Source organism: Dreissena polymorpha, chromosome 3 (genome assembly GCF_020536995.1).
Source record: "Dreissena polymorpha isolate Duluth1 chromosome 3, UMN_Dpol_1.0, whole genome shotgun sequence".
Taxonomy (NCBI): Eukaryota; Metazoa; Mollusca; class Bivalvia; order Myida; family Dreissenidae; genus Dreissena; species Dreissena polymorpha.
In genome coordinates, this window is record NC_068357.1 from 24950232 (window position 1) to 24973607 (window position 23376).

At 35.9% G+C, this 23376-nt stretch overlaps 1 protein-coding gene across 4 annotated transcripts in view; it reads left to right on the forward strand.

Moving 5' to 3' along the window:
• Positions 1 to 23376, forward strand: part of LOC127873326 (patatin-like phospholipase domain-containing protein 7) — a 97460-nt gene that overhangs the window by 53549 nt on the left and 20535 nt on the right. For 2 of the 4 annotated variants that reach the window (XM_052417151.1, XM_052417152.1), the window contains exon 32: positions 7796 to 8118. In XM_052417151.1, coding sequence (XP_052273111.1) covers positions 7796 to 8118 — 323 coding nt within the window. Of the gene's footprint in view, positions 1 to 7795; positions 8119 to 12551; positions 12575 to 17377; positions 17399 to 23376 lie in introns of all 4 variants that reach the window. The other 2 variants (XM_052417154.1, XM_052417153.1) reach the window with 2 other exon arrangements.

Sequence of the window (23376 nt, forward strand, 5' to 3'; positions counted from 1 at the left end):
ATTCTCAGGCCTGTTGGTCTTAGGGATGTGTGGGTTGATGAGCAATTTCTCCTTTTATCACAATTATTTCTACCCTACCTGATCATTTCCTTCATATTCCATTTTAATTCAATTGACGTCTGCAACCTCTTTCAAATTGGGAAAGTCCAAAATGTGTTGTTTGGTAAAGGGTTAAGGCATTTTGATTCCTATGGGTCTTGTGAATCTGTTTCAAATCAAATGCGTAGATTTGATCTTCAGCATCTAAAAATATGTGAAATAGAAAGAACGACAATATCTTTTGGAGAGATAAATGTACCTACGTTATAAGCAAAGGACCTGTGCAACAATTCCCGGGCTTTTTTGTCTGTTTAGTTAACACGGTAGTAACTTTTTCCATATATAAAAATTCTCACCCTTCCAACTTTATGCGCCCAGTGGGACGAGGGATAGAAAGAGAAAGTCAAATGCTTGAGTACATTTCAACCCATGCGCATTACACGTTTTTTTCGCAAGGAAAAAACATGGAGCGATACAGGGCCATCATGGCCCTCTTGTTAGCTCCACTGGCCAAAGGCCAGCGGGGCTTATGTCATGGTCCTGTGTCCGTCGTGTGTGCGTCAGTGCGTGTGTGCGTGCGTTAACTTTTTCTTTAAACATCTTCTTCTCCTAAACTACTGGTCCAATTCTGATGAAATTTCTCAGGAATGTTCATGTGGTGAACCTCTTTCAAATTTGTTCAAATTATGCCCCTGGGGTCAAATTTGACCCTGCCCCAGGGGGTCAAAAAATTGCAAATTTGCTTATATAAGGCCTATTTTGAGCAAACTTTATAAATCTTCTTGTCCATAACCATTGGTCCTAGGGCTACCAAATTAAGTATGTAGTGACATCTTATAGTCCTCTACCAAGTTTGTTCAAATTATGCCCCTGGGGTCAAATTTGACCCTGCCCCGGGGGTCAAAAAATTGAAAATTTGCTTATATAAGGCCTATTTTGTGCAAACTTTAACAATCTTCTTTTCCATAACCATTGGGCCTAGGGCTACCAAATTTGCTATGTAGTGACATCTTATAGTCCTCTACCAAGTGTGGTCAAATTATGCCCCTGGGGTTAAATTTGACCCTGCCCCAGGGGGTCAAAAAATTGAAAATTTGCTTATATAAGGCCTATTTTGTGCAAACTTTAAAAATCTTCTTGTCCATAACCATTGGGCGTAGGGCTACCAAATTTAGTATGTAGTGACATCTTATAGTCCTCTACCAAGTTTGTTCAAATTATGCCCCTGGGGTCAAATTTGACCCTGCCCCGGGGGGTCAAAAAATTGAAAATTTGCTTATATAAGGCCTATTTTGTGCAAACTTTTAAAATCTTCTTGTCCATAACCATTGGGCCTAGGGCTACCAAATTTGCTATGCAGTGACATCTTATAGTCCTCTACCAAGTTTGTTCAAATTATGCCCCTGGGGTCAAATTTGACCCTGCCCCTGGGGTGTTCAAAAAATTGAAAATTTTCTTATATAAGGCCTATTTTGTTCAAACTTTAAAAATCTTCTTGTCCATAACCATTGGGCGTAGGGCTACCAAATTTAGTATATAGTGCCATCTTATAGTCCTCTACCAAGTTTGTTCAAATTATGCCCCTGGGGTCAAATTTGACCCTGCCCCGGGGGGTTAAAAAATTGAAAATTTGCTTATATAAGGCCTATTTTGTGCAAACTTTTAAAATCTTCTTGTCCATAACCATTGGGCCTAGGGCTACCAAATTCGGTAGGTAGTGACATATAATAGTTCTCTACCAAGTTTGTTCAAATTATGCCCCTGGGGTCAAATTTGACCCTGCCCCGGGGGATTAAAAATTGAAAATTTGCTTATATAACCCTATTTTGTGCAAACTTTAAAAATCTTCTTGTCCATAACCATTGGGCCTAGAGCTACCAAATTTGCTATGTAGTGACATCTTATAGTCCTCTACCAAGTTTGTTCAAATAATGCCCCTGGGGTCAAATTTGACCCTGTCCCGGGGGGTTAAAAAATTGAAAATTTGCTTATATAAGGCCTATTTTGTGCAAACTTTAAAAATCTTCTTGTCCATAACCATTGGTCCTAGGGCTACCAAATTTGCTATGTAGTGACTTCTTATAGTCCTCTACCAAGTTTGTTCAAATTATGCCCCTGGGGTCAAATTTGACCCTGCCCCGGGGGGTCAAAAATTTGAACATTTGCTTATGTAAGGCCTATTTTGTGAAAACTTAAAAAATCTAACTGTCCATAACCATTGGGCAAAGGGCTACCTTATTTGCTATGTAGTGACATCTTATAGTCCTCTACCAAGTTTGTTCAAATTATGCCCCTGGGGTCAAATTTGACCCTGCCTCGGGGGGTCAAAAAATTGCAAATTTGCTTATATAAGGCCTATTTTGTGAAAACTTTAAAAATCTTTACGTCCATAACCATTGGGCCTAGGGCTACCAAATTTGGTATGTAGTGACATCTAATAGTCCTCTACCAAGTTTGTTCAAATTATGCCCCTGGGGTCAAATTTGACCCTGCCCTGGGGGGTCAAAAAATCGAAAATTTGCTTATATAAGGCCTATTTTGTGCAAACTTTAAAAATCTTCTTGTCCATAACCGTATGGCATAGGGCTACCAAATTTGGTATGTAACAACATCTTATAGTCCTCTACCAAGTTTGTTCAAATTAAGCCCCTGGGATCAAATTTGACCGTTCCCCAGGGGTCACAAAATTGAACATATGCTTATATTGGGCCCATTTTGTGCAAACTATAAAAATCTTCTTGTCCATAACCATTGGGCCTATTTCTACCAAATTCGGTAGGTAGTGACATATAATAGTTCTCTACTTAGTTTTTTCAAATTATGCCCCTGGGAACAAATTTGACCTTGCCCCAGGGGTCACAAAAATGAACATATGTTTAAATAAGGCTTATTGTGTGCAAACTTTAAAAATCTTCTTGTTCTTAATTATAGAGCCTCGGGCTACTAAATTTGGTATGTAGTGATGTCTAATAGTCCTCTACCAAATTTGTTCAAATTATTCCCCTGGGCTGAAATTTGACCCGGCCCCGGGGCTCACAAAACTGAAAATATGACGTTTACCAGTGGAGATTACTGCGGCCGTTTGGCTGTGACCAACAACAACATCAATATCTTGAAAACATGAGATAAAACCCTGTCATTTAGTGCCATTTTAGGTCAGATGGTGACTGCTTACAAAGGCGTTGAAGTAAGAACATGTGTTATGAATGTTTTTCTTACAAACTGAAAAAAGTCGGGTTTTATTTAAATATGTCGAAAGTGACCATATATCCGGATGAAAATATTTTGTATGACATGTTTATTTCATGTCTTTTTTGTAGTGTTTAAACCAGTTTAATAATATATTATTGATTTTAAAAACACAACTTCCATGAACATAATTATTTCAAGAAAAGTCAATATATGATACTGCACAGTAAACTCAAACTTTGTATCCAAGAGAAGGTGTTGAAATTAATGAAGTGCAATGTTTTTAACTATCGTATATGCTGCTTTTTAATAACTAATTATTCATTGTTCCATTTGTGAATCGTGACTCATGAATTGTGGATATGATTGTAAATTGCTCAACAATCCATATATATTTCTGACCATTTTATAATTTTCTTAATATAAGTTATGAATTGATCTTAGAAGTCAAATGTATTACTTAATTAAATACATTTATAAATATAAGGAAATAATCTTTAGATTATCATAATATTCTCAGGCCTTTTGGTCTTTGGGATGTGTGGGTTGATGAGCAATTTCTCCTTTTATCACAATGATTTCTACCCTAGATAGAAAGAGAAAGTCACATGCTTGAGTACATTTCAACCCATGCGCATTGCACGTTTTTTTGCAAAGAAAAAACAGTGAAGCGATACAGGGCCATCATGGCCCTCTTGTTACAACATTACTAGAGTTATGCCCATGGGTTAGACTCTTTTTTTTTTAAACTGTTGTTGCTCATATTTATAAAAGTGTAATAGTTAACTAGCATGTGAAACAGCACACCTTCAAATTTTGGTTTAGATTGTTCAAAAGAACTGGAGTTAAAGGCCTATTTTAGCCAGACATTTTTATCTTGACTAATCAACGTATAGTCAGAGCTTTATTACTCATTAAATGTCAGGGACTGCATTGCCGTTTTCGTCTGCAGAACACATGTTTTATTAAAAAAATCATTTTTATTTCAATTATTTTCTTTAGAAATTGTGAGAAGAATAGTGTCCCTATTCGCTGTTTTGGAATTTGGAATGCCTTTGTCTTGACTATTGACTATTGTAAATGCTTAGAAATTAGACGCTGTAGGGATGTAATTGGATACCTTCAGCTTCTTGTTCATACTCTATACTGTATTCTCAGCTTGTCTTTCTTGTAAAATTACTTTTGAAAGCTGCTGCAAAATTAATTAATGCTTTGGTTAAGGTAAGCATGCAACATTTACATACCACAGTTTCTACGCAGGTATTTTATTGACACTTCACACGTTAGATATATGCCATTGTATGAGGTCACTTACCAAGTTCTATAACTCTCACCTGCAATTAAGCAGCATTTTGCCACTTCAGGTTGTGGGAGTTCAGCATTTGAGGCCAGTAGGGTCTAGGTCACTGTTACTAACAATTAGTAAAACAAATTTCTTTCAATAACTTTAGTTAAACTTTGTCTAATTAGAATACAGGTACTATGTTGCAATGTGTGTGAAGGTTGGATATGTGCAGATCAAACTAGGGATTGCATTTAGGGCCAGTTTTGTCAGGGTTACTGTTTTTAAAAAAATAAAAATGTTTTCACTAAATAACTTTAAGGCATCATGCTGAAATTTGGTGTGTAGCTAGCATACATGGAGACTAACTTTGGGATTGCATTTAGGGCCAGTCAAGTCAAGGTGAAGGTCACTGTTACTAAAAATAGGGAAATAACTAGCTTTTCAATTGAGGTTTTGCATTCAAATGTGTGGGTTGGTAGCTTGTACGCAGACTTTGCTTAGGATAAAATACTGTTATTCAAATAAATTTATTAGTAAACGAAAGATAATCTAGTTGTGTGGCATGGTAACATTTTTTATTTAACTTAAGTATTTAATGACATGTTTAATTTTGCATATAACTAAATATGTAACTTGAACAGATATTCACCATCAAATATGTCGTTACAATATTGATAGTTGGTGACTGACAGAAAATGAACATTACAATATCAAATTGGAAGAAAAGTGAAGAGCACTGTCATGGGATAGTTTTTGTTAAACTTGTGTCATGCATAACTCTTAAAGTATTACTTGTAGAGTTTTTTAAAGTATTACTTGTAGAGGATGACTTTATCAATATATTAACCAGCATTTTTATATGTGCACCACTAAATAATGCCCTCACAGAGTGGGAGTCATAATTAAACATTGCACTGGTATGTCCGTCTGTACCTATGTGCAGAAGCTTGTGGTTTGAACTTATATTTAACTATTGGGTAGATCATGCTCAAACTTTTACAGTTGAAGGACCTTAATGTGTAGATGATCGTTATAACAATTATTTGCTTTGGCAGAATTATGGAGCTTTATCTATTTTTCTCTTATAAATATATGTTCCCCCTAAGCTTGTGTTTTCAACTCCTCTCTAGCTGCAGAGTGAATATTCCTCATATTGTCAAAGTTGAATTACCTCAATGTGTGTATGATCATCTGGAAATAAATATTGATTGTGACCAGTTTTTGTTGAATTATGGCCCTTTGTATTTTCATCCACTGCATAATATGGTGGACTTGTCTTTGGTTAAAGCATATGATGTGAGAACAGCATTGTCTGTGACTCATTTCTAGTTTTGTCTTTATCCTTATTAAATAAGTGGAGATTTTAGACAAAAGTGGAATATGGGGGCATCTGTGTCCTAAAGACACATGTCTAGTTTCAATTTTGCAATTTACAAGTGGTCTGAGTTATGTTATTAACATACTGTTATTTAATTAGAAAACAGGTGTGGCTTACTTCATTTGACTGATATTTCCATCAATTGTTTAAAAATGTACCGTATAAGTGCGCTTATAAGACGCCCTTGCTTATAAGACGCACCCCGATTTCAGACTTTATTATCGGTGGATTTAAGACTGACCCGCGTGTAAGACGCGGTCAAAGTTTGCCGTTTTCATCGGCCGAAAAACGGCATAATGTTGAAGAAAATCAATAAGAAACACATTGAGAATTTTTCAAACTCGAGCTGCATACAATTAGTAATTCACGCAAGTCCGAAAAATAAAACAATCACAACAACAAAGTAAATAATATTTGTTTATTTCATGATATATAAGTAGGTTTCAATTTATTTTCAAGTATTATTCATACAGTAAAAATAATTATCAAATTAACACAATTTCTAACAATTGCGTATTTAATCAATTTGCCATAACAATTTAAAACATATTACGTTTGTAATTGATCGTATCAGTCATCTTAAAATCTCTCGAAATTCTCATCATCGCTTTAACCGAACAGTTTGTAGAATTCCTCACTAGTGAGATTGTCATCGTAAACCCAGTCGCCGATATCATCATCATCATCTTCACAATCACTAACCTTTGCACAGGCCAATACATCCTCAGATTGATCGCGATTTTCCACAAGATCATCAAACAACTCGTCATCCTGTGCACCATCCATTGAGTTTGACATCATAAGAGTTACGTTTGGGTTTCATTTTGACAATTTCAGTTGTTGTAATTTGTAAATATAATTGTATTGGTTGACGGGTATTGAAAACTAAGAGGCAGATATAGATTACCTTGATTATGCAAATGTTACGCCCATTGTCTATAGGTAATGCCTACTTTCATGAAATTAGCCAATCGCGTGATAGAGTGAAATCACGGGTCAAGAAGAAAGCCACCTATGGATAATTGCATGCGGTCGCTCTTTGCTCCCGCTGTTGTGGGTCCCTTAAAAATAAGGTGTCATCGGCATAAGGGGGTCGTCTGAATGAAAGTGTTTGTTTAACAATTGACAGTTGCAAACTGGTAACTATTTTCAGACGATACCCTTATTGCCAATTATGTCTTAATTGACAATTAACAGCGTCGAACAAAGACGATCAGGTGATACAAATTTGTTAAGAAGCACTTGTAATCGCGCGTTTATTTAACAATTAACAGTCTCAAACTGCGAACTGATTTTGCTGTTATTTTAAGCATGTTTGGCATTGTGTCGCCGCTTACACACGTAAACTATTATGTCCAATTTATATGACATTTAACGACGTCGCACGCAGACAATCGGGTGATACAAACTTTTCAAGTATAACCATGGACAATATAACGCCTTACGACCCCAAAATAACAAAATTCAAATAAAAAATAATAGACAACAAAATCAATAACAATACATTTTATTTCAAGTAAATCGGTAACTGAACATAGCGTTCCAATACACATTATGGGCAAATACAGACTTTAGAGAAAATGCGAATGGCTGCCGCGATGATTCACAACAATTGACAAGTGTCCAACTTGGCCAGCATAAGCCCAGTAAACTCGATATTGAAAAATTTCGCTTATTTTTACAAGTATCTCGCTTATAAGACGCGACCCCCACTTTAACTTATTAATATGAGTCTTAAAAATGCGTCTTATAAGCGCACGTATACGGTAGGCATTAATACGAAAAAATTTAATCAGATTTTATGAAAAAAAATTACAAGGTAACAACCATTTAGTTTTGTGGCTATTTATATGAGAACATCCTATATTGATGTAATATTTATTGAAATAAACTTCTTTTTTTAGATTCCTTTGATGATGACGAAGTCCTTCAAAACTTTAACCAGCATGCTAAGTTTGTGGCTGCTTCAGAAGCCTCCCCTCTCAAGTCTGTACCAGATAACACTGGCCTCAGCTTAGACCAGGCTGCTGGCCTGGATTCTGATGCTGAGGATGAATTCGGAAAGTATGATGGTGATGATGATGATGATGACGACGATGATGATGTGGTTGAAGATGATGATGATGATGAATATGTCACTGAAAGCGACCCGGAGGAAGGGGTTGATGAACACAAGGCCCTAGCTAAGATGAAAAACTTTGATGCCAGCAGATTCAAGGGTGGTGATGTAAGTACCTCAGCAATTAATAAGAATATTCAATGACAGATATCTTCCAAATCTTTAATTCAATTTCAAATGTCATACATATAAATTACACTTCAACACCGTTATTTCGAAGTCGTCGGGACCGTTAAAAAAACTTCGGATTAACGATAATTCGAAATAAACATTTGACAGAAGACTTCTTTGATTCTGTAAAAAAATGAAACGTTGTGAAATTCACATGGTTCGGTTACACGCTTACTGAAAAGCGTAAACTAGTCAGATAGCAATAGATTTCCACTTGTAACAAATGGAGGAATAAAACGATTATTTTTCTTGTTTTTATTTTTGTCTTATTACAGAACATATGAAATATAATGAATAGCACAAATTATCAGACAAACATACATATTAATACATTTTCGGAAATTAATTAACATTTTTAGCTCATCTATTTTTTTTTTAAAAATTATGAGCTATTGTCATCACCTTGGCGTCAGCGTCGGCGTTGGCGTCCGGTTAAGTTTTGCGTTTAGGTCCACTTTTCTCAGAAAGTATCAATGCTATTGCATTCAAACTTGGTACACTTACTTACTATCATGAGGGGACTGGGCAGTCAAAGTTAGATAACTCTGGCGTGCATTTTGACTGAATTATGTGCCCTTTTTATACTTAGAAAATTGAAAATTTTGGTTAAGTTTTGCGTTTAGGTCCACTTTTTTCAGAAAGTATCAATGCTATTGCATTCAAACTTGGTACACTTACTTACTATCATGAGGGGACTGGGCAGGCAAAGTTAGATAACTCTGGCGTGCATTTTGACAGAATTATGTGCCCTTTTTATACTTAGAAAATTGAAAATTGTGGTTAAGTTTTGTGTTAAGGTCCATTTTATTCCTTAAGCATCAAAGCTATTGCTTTCATACTTGAAACACTTACTCACTATCATAAGGGGACTGTGCAGGCAAAGTAATGTAACTCTGACTGGCATTTTGACAGAATTATGTGCCCTTTTTATACTTAGAAAATTGAAAATTTGGTTATGTTTTGTGTTTAGGTCCACTTTATTCCTACAGTATCAAAGCTATTGCTTTCATACTTGCAACACTTATTAACTTTTGTAAGGGGACTGTGCAGTCAAAGTTATGTAACTCTGACTGGCATTTGGATGGAATTATGGGCCCTTTATACTTAGAAAATTGAAAGTTTGGTTAAGTTTTGTGTTTTGGTCCACTTTACCCCTAAAGTATCATAGATATTGCTTTCATACTTGGAAAACTCGCAAACTGTCATAAGGGTACGTAAAAGGACAAGTTGCATAACTCTGGATGTCATTTTTACGGAATTATGGCCCTTTTTTGACTTAGTAACTTTGAATATATGGTTAAATTTTGTGTTTCGATCCACTTTACTTCTTAAGTATCAAGGCTATTGCTTTCAAACTTCAAATACTTTCATGCTATCATGAGGTTACTGTACCTGGCAAGTTGAATTTTACCTTGACCTTTGAATGACCTTCAAGGTTAAATTATTAAATTTTGCTAAAATTGCCATAACAAAACTTCTTTATTTATGATTAGATTTGATTGATACTTTGACAAAACTACTCTTACCTGACATACCACAATAGACTCCACCCAAACCATCGCCCGTGCCCCCCCCCCTTCCCCCCCACGCCCCCCCTCGAATCCCCCCTATTTTTTTTTTTTTTTTTTTTTTTTTTTTTTTTAAGATCATCTCACAAAACAAAGGACCACCACACTCTCACACTATATCCCCCCCCCACACCACCCCCTCCCCAATTTTTTTTTTTAAACGGTTAAAAAACAAAACTATTTATTTTGATTATTTTATGTTTGAAATACCGTCCAACCATCGCACCCAAGAATCCCCCCCCCCCCTCCCCCCACCCCGCACCCGAATCTCCCCCCCTAATTTTTTTTTTTTTTTTTTTTTAAGATCATCTCACAAATTACCACCACACCCTCACACTATACCCCCCACCTCACCCCCCCCCCCCCCCCCCCCAATTTTTTTTTGAAACTGTTAAAAAACAAATATTTATTTTTATTATTTTATGTTTGAAATACCCTCCAACCATCGCACCCAAGAATCCCCACCCCCACCCACCCCACTCCCCCACCACCCCCCCCACCCCCCACCCCCCGAAAAATTTTTTCCTTTTTTTTGCATTTTTGGAACATAATGTAATAAATGTCCACACCCCCACACAATGCACCCCTCTTCACTCCACCCCTCCCTCCTTTGTCATTGAAAATGAGAGTCCCTTCACCTTTAAAAAGAAAATAGATGAGCGGTCTGCACCCGCAAGGCGGTGCTCTTGTTTTAACTAATACGTGATGTCTCTCTGAACACCGACGTTCGCGCAGACGACAAAGGTGTAATTATAGGCCTTTGACAAGCCACGACCGACTGAATCACTTCGAATTAACGATTTCTTCGGTTTAACGAAGTTCGGATAAACAATGAAATTTTACATTAAAGAAAGAAGAACCAATATCGGAATCCGAAAAATACTTCGAAATAACGGTGAGTTCGGATTATCGGTGTTCGAAATAACGGTGTTAAAGTGTAAGTAAGCAAATCAGATGTGAGTAATGCAGCAATTACTCAAGCAAAACACAAGCTATGTCCCCTTTAATAAAGATATTCAATGACAGAAATCTTCCAAATCTATAATTTAACACTTAATGGTCATTTGTTTAAATTAAATAAGCAAATCAGATCTAATTTATGAAATAAAAATGTTTGCCTTGATAATGAATTTTTAAAAAGTTTACTTTTTGGGTCGCATAAGCATTTTTTTGCAGGTGATATCAAGCTCATGCCTATAAATAAAAAAATTACAGAATCAAGTGTTATGTAGGTATTGTTTTTTAAAAACATACTCTTATACCATGATTTACATTTTATATACCGGTATATACATTGTAAGTCCTTTTCTTAAAGAATAAATGAGCTGTCCAATTTCTTTTAGAGTCAAGTGTACAAATGTTTAATCAATATTTTACTGTTTAGTGACTGCAATTTGAAATGGAATATGTTTATAAATTCCACACTAAGTACCAGCATGCGTATAACTTTAAAAAAAATATTTCTAAAAAGATATTAAGATACTTAAAATAGTTTGTGCATGGCATATGCTGAATGGGTTCCTGCTGTTTTTGCTGTATTTGTTGTTTCTTTATTATAGCTTGGGGTAATAAAATTTCATTTCATATTGCATGGCATCTGCATACAAGTTTATGACTACTTCACAGTATTGATCTCTATCAACACAATAACTGTTCAGAAGCAATATTTTCTGGCAATACACTACCAATAAAAAACACTGGTTTAAAGGGGCCTTTTCACAGATTTTGGCATGTTTTGAATTTGTCATTAAAAGCTTTCTATTGAAAATGTAAACATTTGCTCTAAAAAGCTCCAGTAAAAAATAAAGAATAAAATTAAAAAAATTAAAAAAAAAAGTAACCCTCAACAGGGCTCGAACCACTGACCCCTGGAGTCCTGGCGTAAAAGGTCTCCGACTTAGACCCCTCGACCATTCTTCCGTATACAATAACAGACATACTTTATGCTATATATATATATGCAAACATCGTAGTTTCACAAAATATAACGAGAACAACAGATGTCTCCATATTATTCAATCGTTTCGCGTTGCAACATTTTATAATTTTCGGGTTTTTAAATCGTCAAAAGATGCATATAATGGCTATATTAAAGCATGGTAAATGTTCATTATTTCTGTTTCCTCACAAAAATCATAACTAAACCGAAAATTTGCGAATCTGAAACAACTTTTTTTAATTTTGTCAATTTACCAAAACGTGAAAAGGCCGCTTTAAGGCAATGCACTACCAATAAAACACTGGATTAAGGCAATGCACTACCAATAAAACACTGGTTTCAGGCAATGCTTTACCAATAAAACGCTGGTTTCAGGCAATGCTTTACCAATGAAACGCTGCTTTCAGGCCAGGCGATTCACTACCAATAAAACACTGGTTTCAGGCAATACAAAATGTACACTACCAAGAAAACACTTGTTTCAAGCTATGCACTACCAATAAAATACTGGTTTCAGGCACTGCACTACCAATCAATTACTGGTTTCAGGCAATTCGCTACCAATAAAACACTGGTTTCAGGCAATACACTAGCAATAAAACACTGGTTTCAACCAATCCACTACTGTTGCACTACAACTGAAACCTGCTTTTCACAACTGTCATTTCCACAATGAAAGATTTTTTTGTGTATTAACATTAATGATTTGAAATAAAACTCTGTGTTACTAATTGTAAATTGTAAAACATTAAAAACACCTATGTAATATATTCAAAACAAACTCACCAAAAGGGTTTTATCAAGTTTGATCAAAACTTTATTTATTAAAATCTTCTATGCATGTTCATAAGTCACTTTTTCAGTTTTAGCACAAACTGGCAAAAAGGTACTTTTTCCAGTCATGCGTTTTCTTCAAATGAACACTAACAATAATGCGTGTGTTTATACCTTTACACAGGACTGAAGACTCTAATGCCTAACATCATTTTTTCTGTTTGTTTGTAGAGCCTACATGTACAATATCTTTAGTATGTTTTTTAACCAGGTTTTCCGAAGGAAAAAACTGGTTATTAGATTGGCGAATGCGGGCGGGCTGGCTGGCTGGCCGGCTGGCTGGCGGGCTGGCTGGCGGGCGGGCGGAACAAGATTGTCCGGGCCATGACTATGTCGTTCATTGTCAGATTTTAAAATCATTTGGCACATTTGTTCACCATCATTGGACGGTGTGTCGCGCGAAATAATTACGTTGATATCTCCAAGGTCAAGGTCACACTTTGAGTTCAAAGGTCAAAAATGGCCATAAAAGAGCTTGTCCTGGCCATAACTATGTCATTCATTGTGAGATTTTAAAATCATTTGGCACATTTGTTCACCATCATGGGACGGTGTGTCGCACGAAAGAATCACGTCAATATCTCCAATGTCAAGGTCGCCACGACTAAAAATAGATTTAAAAAAAAAAAACTTACAAAGGGGGTTAATTTTGTTTGTTCATTTCAAAAGTTCAGTTTGAGTTTTCTCCCTTTATCACATTTTTTTTTCACAATGAAAACCTGGTTTTGTGACAATTTTGTCCCTTGTTTATACAATGTACTTATTTGCTTAAATCAAGCGGCAGTGAGTTTTTTGTGTACTCATTCCTGGTATTAATGTTGAACAGCCAGAGTCCCACCTGCTTTGAACTGTCTACCATACTTAAACCTCCTATCAATTGCATTATGCAAGCACGTGCTTTTACCAAGGTATTTACCACTGAAATATATTCTTAAGTTTCAGTAAATTTAATCCTTGATTGACAAGACCCACTTGTTCAAAATATTAACTGTTGATTTGATTACCGGTAACCATTAATTAAGTGCGAGGTCAAATTGCTCTGTTTTCACTGATATAAAGTTTACTATTAAGTAGTGCTGCAGCGAATGCAAAATTTCAATTTGATCCGAATTCGAATCCAAAGGCCCGGATATTGAATATCGGTTCGAATCCTTATTTGAAAGTAAAAATACGCAAAATAAATAAGAATTTATATTGCTATAACCAAAATTATGTTTTGAACCACCAGAACTTATATATTTTTTACGAAAAAAGTAATTTAGTGTTATTATTATTATAAACTTTACAGCTACTAATATTTATACTACTTTAGCAGCATAAGAAAATGCAGCTGCAGCCGCAACATCAGTAGTGGAAGCAGAAAAAACAAAAACAAATACTAAGTTCATAAAAAATGCACTTACGTTGTTCGAACAAACTTTTATACCCGGTTCAAGATTCTGCATTTCTCAAAATCGCACATACACGAAAAAGTGTAAGCATTTAAACGACAAACATTTATAATAATATTATGTTATTAATTAGTTGAATTCATATTGGCTTTGTTATTGAGCTGAAGACAGCTTGAAAGCTTGAATTTCACTTTCGAATTACAGGTTTTTGATATTAAATGAAGTAAGAAGTTTTGAAAAATAGCAAAATTTCTGTTCTATACAACTTATTGGTGCACAGACTTAACAATAGCATTTAAACTAAGCATATAACCAATGATGCTTCCTAGACATTACATGATGCAGGAACACAATTTGACAGGTCGAGAAATTATGCAAAATTTACCTGAATAACATTCCAGCCACACTTGATCCACTACTGTTGTTTTTAGCTCGCTGTGATCGCTGATCGCTTTTTGTCCGTCGTGCCTTGGCCGTCGTCAACATTTTGCCTTGTGAACACTCTAGAGGCCACATTTATCGTCTGATCTTCATGAAATTTGGTCAGAATATTTGCCCCATTGATACCTCGACTGAGTTTGAAACTGGGTCATGCTGGGTCAAAAACTAGGTCACTAGGTCAAAAAAAAGAATAACCTTGTGGACACTGTAGAAGTTATATTTGATGCCCAATCTTCATGTAACTTTGTCAAAAATTTTGTTGGTTGAGTTCAAAAATGGTTCCGGTCCGTTGAAAAACATGGCCGCCAGGGGGGGCGGGGCAGTATTCCTTATATGGCTATAGAGAAACCCTGTGAACACTCTAGAAGTCACAATTTTTGCCCAATCATCATGAAACTTGGTCAAAACAATGCTTTCATTGATATCTCGGACGAGTTCGAAAATGGTCCAGATCGGTGAAAAAACATGACCGCCAGGGGGCGGGGCAGTTTTCCTTATATGGCTATAGTAAAACCTTGCTAACACTCTTGAGGCCACATTTATTGTCCAATCTTCATGAAATTTGGTTGGAAGATTGGTCTCAATGATATCTTGGATGAGTTCGAAAATGGTTACGTTTGCTTGAAAAACATGGCTGCCAAGGGGCGTGGCATTTTTCCTTGTATGGCTATATATGGCAAAAGTAAAACCTTGTGAACACTCTAGAGGCCGCATTTATTGTCCAATCTTCATGAAATTTGGTCAGAAGATTGGTCTCAATGATATCTTGGATGAGTTCGAAAATGGTTATGTTTGCTTGAAAAACATGACTGCCAAGGGGCAAGCATTTTTCCTTCTATGGCTATTTATGGATATAGTAAAATCTTGTTAACACTCTAGAGGCCACATTTATTGTCCGATCTTCATGAAACTTGGTCAGAAGATTCACGCCAATAATATAATAATAATAATATAATAACGAGTTAAAAAATGATGCTGGTTGGTTGAAAAACATGGCTGCCAGGGGGCGGGGCATTTTTCCTTATATGGCTACAGTAAAACCTTGTTAACACTCTAGAGGCCACATTTATTTTCTGATCTTCATGATACCTGGTCAGAAGATTTGTCCTAATGATATCTTGGATGAGTTCGAGAAAGGTTTTGGTTGCTTGAAAAACATGGCCACCATGGGGCGGGGCAAATTTCCTAATATGGCTATATATTATCATGCTTTAGTAAAACCTATTAACACTCTAGAGGCCAAATTTATTATCTGATCATCATGAAACTTGGTCAGATGATTTGTCCCAATGATATCTTGGATGAGTTTGAAAATGGTTCCGGTTGGTCGAAAAACATGGCCGCCAAGGGGTCGTGGCATTTTTCCTTATATAGCTATAGTTAAACCTTGTTAACCCTCTAGAAGCCATATTTATTGTATGATCATCATGAAACTTTGTCCGAAGATTTGTCCCAATGATATTTTGGACAAGTTTGAAAGTGGTTCCAGTTGCTTGAAAGACATTGCCACCAGTGGGCGGGGCATTTTTCCTTATATGGACTTATAAATCTTCATGAAACTCTTGTCAGTATATTTGTTTAAATGATATCTTAGATGTGTATGAAAATGGTTCTGGTCTGTTGAAAAACATGGCTGCCAGGGTGTTCAGTGGTCATGAAAGTTGGTATGAACATATTGTTCTAATGACATCTTGGGCTGCACAGAACAGGTCAGTTCCTTTGAATTTCAGGTGAGCGACTTTGGGCCTTTCAGGCACTCTTGTTAATACAACTCAGAAAGACAATAAGGATTGAAAACTTACTTATTGCCATTAGGAATTGCATTTGTAATGTGTAAATCCTCCATGATTTCTAATTAGTTTTGCTTAGGGCGCTCATTGTAGTTCATTGAAAATATTGAAAGTTGTTATTTTTGTACGCTCTAATATTGAACCTTACTGTTGTGGTTACACTGCACTATATTGTTATTGTCAAAAAAGGGAGCTGAATATACAAGGGGTTAAGTGCTTAAAGTATATTTTTAAAGCTTTAAACTTTTGCACCAAAACTAAGCATACAATTTCAAAATGGCGTCCTAATAGTTTAAAGTTTAGATTCTCATATAAGGCCGAGTTTTTCCTGGTTTCTGATTGGCTGAATCTCCTATTGGCCGACCTTTTTCCGTATTTGCCGTATTTTTCCCTATTGGCCGCCTTTTTCTCGTATGTGGCGAGTTTCGAACTTTATTGGCAAGGCTCAACTTGTATTGGGCAAACAAATTGAACACATTCTTGTCTATTATTATAAAGTTAATTAATGTCTCATATTAAACACAATTATGTCAGTCAGATAATATGAATTACGCTGTATTTTAACAAGCAATTAACGCATCACACGCAATCTGCAATAAGTATCAATAAAATAATTTGTAACTAGTATGCCAATTAAACCCGAAATGCTTCCACACAGAGGATTTTAAATTGTTTAGGTGCATCGCAAATTTTATTCTGCGCCATTTTGCACCATCGAAAACGAAAGTAGACTGTGTATTACCATGTTTTTGTCGGAAAAGTAGTGTTAATTGTGACAAACTACTTACCAGTCATCCTTTCAAACAGAAAGAAACAATTTAACGAAAGTATTAGGGCGAAAGAAACAATTACTGCACAGGAAAGGTTGAACTCAAATAAGATCCGGATTCGAAACCGATTTAACCAATCACAGTTAGATCTGCGAATCCTTGTTTGGATCCGCGAATCTCGGATATTTTGGATATCCGTTGCAGCCCTTCTATTAAGGCTAAAATCTGTCAAGGTGGTGAATACTTGGTGCCGATTTTAACTGTACTTAATTCAACAAGGTTAATCATCTATGTAGACAATTAACCAGCGTTACCAATTGGTAATTTTTGTAACATCTGGGCCTAGCAGATGTACATTGGCTGTCAACTGTTCACCTTGGAAGCCATTTGTGAATGACAATGTAAGCCCTAACATTATAGCACCATTGTCTTTTATTAAAGCTTTTTAACATCTTTTATTTAGCCGCAACTGTGCAAGTGATGTGTGAGTAAATGACTTCATGTAGAGATAGTTTTGCATGTTGTCTAACTCGAACTCTTAAGTAGATGCATCAACATTCATATAATCGCATGCATTTACTTGTACACTTTAACAACTGTAGTCTTACAACTTATTCAGATTAAATTCGTATTTCTCTTGTTAAGATTTTTATGTCCCCCACTATAGTTGTGGGGGACATATTGTTTTTGCCCTGTCTGTTGGTTGGTCTGTTGGTTTGCGCCAACTTTAACATTTGCAATAACTTTTGCAATATTGAAGATAGCAACTTGATATTTGGCATGCATATGTATCTCATAGAGCTGCACATTTTGAGTGGTAAAAGGTCAAGGTCATCCTTCAAGGTCAAAGGTCAAATATATGGGTCAAAATCGCTCATTAAATGTACACTTTTGCAATATTTCAATATTCAAGATAGCAACTTGATATTTGGCATGCATGTATATCTCATGGAGCTGCACATTTTGAGTGGTGAAAGGTCAAGGTCATCCTTCAAGGTCAGAGGTCAAATGTATGTGGCCAAAATCGCTCATTTTATGAGTACTTTTGCAATATTGGAAGATAGCTACTTGATATTGGGCATGCATGTGTATCTCATGGAGCTGCACATTTTGAGTGGTGAAAGGTCAAGGTCATCCTTCAAGGTCAAATATATGGGTCAAAATTGCTCATGTAATGTCACTTCTGCAATATTGAAGCTAGCAATTTTATATTTGACATGCATGTGTATCTCACGGAGCTGCACATTTTGAGTGGTGAAGGGTCATGGTAAAGGTCATCCTTCAAGGTCAAACGTCATATACGGGGACATAGTGTTTCACAAACACATCTTGTTCTCTTTGGCAAGGTTGCGTTGATTCTTGTGCATTTTACAGATATCATTAGCATACTGTAAACATTCATCATTTTCTAACGCATGCACATTTTGTATGTCAAATACTTTTTTGAAAATTTCCAGAAAAACAACAATATGAAACAACAAGAAATGATTACATTGTATTTTAATGATGATAATAATTGCCATGCACCTTTGAACACATAGGGAACTTGGAGTTTCCATTTTTAATCTTTGTAAATGTAGCATTGGCAAATCAGTGCATTTCATCATAGCTGTTTTGAATGCCATTTATTTTTATATCAATCAATGTTTGAATGTTAATTTTAACAATATATGCATCAAGTTTGAATCTGGGTCATATGTGTCCAAAAACTAGGTCACCAGGTCATATATGAAAAAACACTGGTTACCAATTTGGATTCCACATTTATAACTCAATCTTGATGAAACTTGATCAGAACATTTATCGAGGTCTAGTTTTGGTCATATATTACAACTGTCAATTGTTCAGCTTTACAATATCTAGACCTAGTTCAAATCTGGGTAACAGATAACCACTTTTGAAGCCACATGTATGACTCATCTTTGATGAAACTTAGCCAGAATGTTGATCTTGAAATTATCAAGGCCATAAATTCGGACCAAGTTGGATTGAAATCTATGTAATCAGGTCAAATCTTAGACAATTGGTATATGTTGAATTGATCCAAATTAAAATACGTTTCTTAAAAATATTCAACATGGTAACATGAAAATGAATCAGTATGACAGATTTTAAGGTAGTCAAAACACAGAGATAGTGTACAACAATCCTGACCACAAAAAGCTTCCATGGTCATGATGGTCTCCAATTTCTTTGCAGTGTTGTAATAAGTGTTCAAATATATATGCTTACCATCACATTTGGTATCTAATTTAATTGCATTGTGATTTTTTATAAGTGAGTTCATCTGGTATGTATTACACTGTAGATCCCTTGTGCAGTGACCACGTTACTGATTTTATTAACATGTATCCTGATGACTTATGTCACTTAGTTTGTCCCCATTTTTATATGCCTCCGGTAGGGTGGCATATAGCAGTTTCACTTTCCGTCTGTCTGCCTGTCTGTCTGGCATTCTGTTTTCCGGAGGGTTTTTTATGCAACGCTTTAAGATATTGAGCTGATTTTTTTGTATGGGAGTTCACCTTCATGACCTACAGATGAAGTGTACAAAAAATTCTGGTGGTCAGTTGATTTTTGACAAAGATACAGGCATTTTACTGATCTAAGGGAAGTAATAAGCTTTAAAGGGAGATAATTTTTTAATAATTAGGCAGTTACAGGTCATTTTGACAAGGGAAGTATTACTGTACCATTTTCCGGAGGTTCTTTATGCAATGCTTTTAGATAATGAGCAGATTTTTGGTATGCAAGTCTACATGCCCTACTAATGAAGTTCATTCCGGTCCTTTGATTTGTTGTTAAATTTTGGGCTTTTGACGTATACATTTTATCTATAATAATAGTTTTCCAGAGGTTTTTACGCAACCCTTTCAGGTATTGAGCTGATTTTTTATATGTGAGTCTTCATACATGACGTACAGATAAAGTGTGAAAATACGTTCTGGTCCATTGATTTTTGGTGAAGTAATGGGCCTTGGACTTAAAATGTTCAATATAATTATTGTTTCCAGAGGTTTTTACGCAACACTTTAAGATATTTAGTTGATTTTTGGTATGTGAGTCTACCTATATGTGCTACAGACGAAGTGTTAAATTTGTTCCGGTCCATTTATTTTTTGTTATGGGCCTTGGACTTAGAAATCTATTGGTCTTATAACTTTTTTCCGGAGGTTTTTTAGGCAACGCTTTCAGATACTAGTATTGATTTTTATGCCCCCCTTCGAAGAAGAGGGGGTATATTGCTTTGCTCATGTCGGTCGGTCGGTCGGTCCGTCCACCAGGTGGTTTCAGGATGATAAGTCAAGAACGCATACGCCTAGGATCATGAAACTTCATAGGTAGATTGATCATGACTCGCAGATGACCGCTATAGATTTTGAAGTCACTAGGTCAAAGATCAAGGTCACGGTGACCCGAAATAGTAAATTGGTTTCCGGATGATAACTCAAGAACGCATACGCCTAGGATCATGAAACTTCATGGGTAGATTGATCATGACTTGCAGATGACCCCTATTGATTTTGAGGTCACTAGGTCAAAGGTCAAGGTCACGGTGACCCGAAATAGTAAAATGGTTTCCGGATGATAACTCAAGAATGCATATGTCTAGGATCATGAAACTTCATGGGTAGATTGATCATGACTTGCAGATGACCCCTATTGATTTTGAGGTCACTAGGTCAAAGGTCAAGGTCACGGTGACCCGAAATAGTAAAATGGTTTCCGGATGATAACTCAAGAATGCATACGCCTAGGATCATGAAACTTCATGGGTAGATTGATCATGACTCGCAGATGACCCCTATTGATTTTGAGGTCACTAGGTCAAAGGTCAAGGTCACGGTGACCCGAAATAGTAAAATGGTTTCCGGATGATAACTCAAGAATGAATACGCCTAGGATCATGAAACTTCATGGGTAGATTGATCAAGACTCGCAGATGACCCCTATTGATTTTGAGGTCACTAGGTCAAAGGTCAAGGTCACGGTGACCCGAAATAGTAAAATGGTTTTCGGATGATAACTCAAGAAAGCATATGCCTAGGATCATGAAACTTCATAGGTAGATTGATCATGACTGGCAGATGACCCCTATTGATTTTGAGGTCACAAGGTCAAAGGTCAAGGTCACGGTGACCTGAAATAGTAAAATGATTTTCGGATGATAACTCAAGAACGCTTTTGCCTAGGATCATGACACTTCATAGGTACATTGATCGTGACTCGCAGATGACCCCTATTGATTTTCAGGTCACTAGTTTATTCTGTTTTCACACTGTCCAGTAAAGAGACTTACAAATTGAATTTTTGACACATGTTCATTCATAATGATGTATAAGCCTTTGTTTCTGTGCCAGTAAATACTATGTTTATGGAAATGACGCGAGAATTCAACATTTAAAAAACCAATGTAATATGATATGTAATATTATATGGCAACAGGACAGTTGTGATTTGCTGGGTCAATTCTATTTAGCTTGACCATCCAAGCGGTTGATAGCTTTGACAAACTGGTGGTCTGAAACATTGAGAAAATGTCACGATTCACTGACAATAAATCAAACATGTAATTCTTGCTACACAACTTGCATTTAATTTTGTCAATTCAAATAATACATAAAAATATAATTAATTTTTAATCTGCTTGTTAATTGAAAAACAGCAACACAGTTTGTATGTATAAAACAATGTTAATACATAAATAGGATCAAGCATATTAAAATATCAACTTAGATTTAGTTTCCTTTACTGTACAGGATTTGTAAAGTTAGGTTAATATTTGTGTATTGAACAAAAATAACAACAGTGTAAAGAAAAGTTAATTTGGGGATGTTCTATCCAAACCCTGAGAGTTCAGATTTCCTCAAATGCCAAGTAAAGATTGTAAATTTCAACCCACTCCTCTGGTTAGTTTTCAGAGGCACATATAATTAACTTTTGAGCTTAGTGTCTCATTTGTACATGCATTACTGTATTAACTCCAAATCAACTAGTACAAGTGGTAGGCCAGTATAACATGGACTGGTGTTCACTGTTTACACAGCTTCACAACCCCATCTGATACTGGTCAGTATCTTGGCAAGTGGCCAAAGTTGGGAGCAGAATTAATGGTCTATTACATAACTGACTTCTGTGTGTGGTAAACACATGATACTGGTCATGTGGTCAAGTTGCACTTGTATACATTTGCCCAATACACAACACTAGCTTTGGCTATTTTTAATCAGATTGCATTGCTATCTATGGTGGTCATTGACTAGGGGAGTTAACTGCTATAAATAACATGTTTCATTACCATTAATAAATAAAACATTACAAATTGTGTGCACGTTTCACATATTGTCAAATAAGTCAAAATGTGTGAAAGGAATCCAAAAAATCAAAGACTAAATCATATAATGGATATAATTAATTAGTATAGGTCCTGATTGGTTTTTGCACTATTAATTGGATACACTTCACAGGTCATTGACATACAGTGACAAAAAACATATTCACACAATGGCTGTCACAACAATGGAGAGCCCATATGGGGGGCATGCATGTTTTACAAACAGCCCTTGTTGGTATGTGAGTCTACCAAAATGACTTACAGATGAAGTGTGAGTTTCGTTTTGGTCCATTTATTTTTTGCCCCCTTTCGAAGAAAAGAGGGTATATAGTTTTTGCACTGTCCGTCTGGTCTGTCAGTCTGTCACACTTTTCGTGTCCGTTCTCTAATTCAAATAGTTTTCATCGGATCTTTACAAAACTTAGTCAGAAGTTGCATCATGACAATATCTAGGTCAAGTTTGAATATGGGTCATTCCGGGTCAAAAACTAGGTCACGGGGTTGAAAAAAGAAATCCAAGGGAAGTAAAAAGCTTTAAATGTACATAATTATCTGATCTGCCAAATTATATAGTTTTGTTAAATAAATCAAAGCGCAGCAGTACGCGGCTTTGTGTTTCTGACAAACACATCGTGGTAAAAGGTCAAGGTCATCCTTCAAGGTCTAAGGTCAAAAATACAAATCCAAGGGAAGTAATAAGCTTTAAAGGGAGATAATTATTCAATATTGAGCATAGCAACTTGATATTTGGCATGCATGTGTATCTCATGGAGGTGCACATTTTGAGTGGTGAATCTACGGTAGTGACTTTTAATTATTTGCTACTTAAAAAAGAGATTTGTTAGAGACAATTATTTTCAAGGGAAGTAATTTATATAATTATAAATCTCATATTATATATTTCCTTACCAAGAATTTAAGTTCTTTTCACAGTTACTGAACAGATTTTTTATTTTGATTATTTATAACTCAAATGATTGATTAAAAAAAATAAAAAATGATATAATTATCATTTCTTTCCTGCACTAAGTTGTAAATGATAGGGTTTATTACATACCTGTGGACTTATGTCCATAGATACATGATGAACTCTGGCTATGATCTCTTTGATAAACCACAGGCCTTGG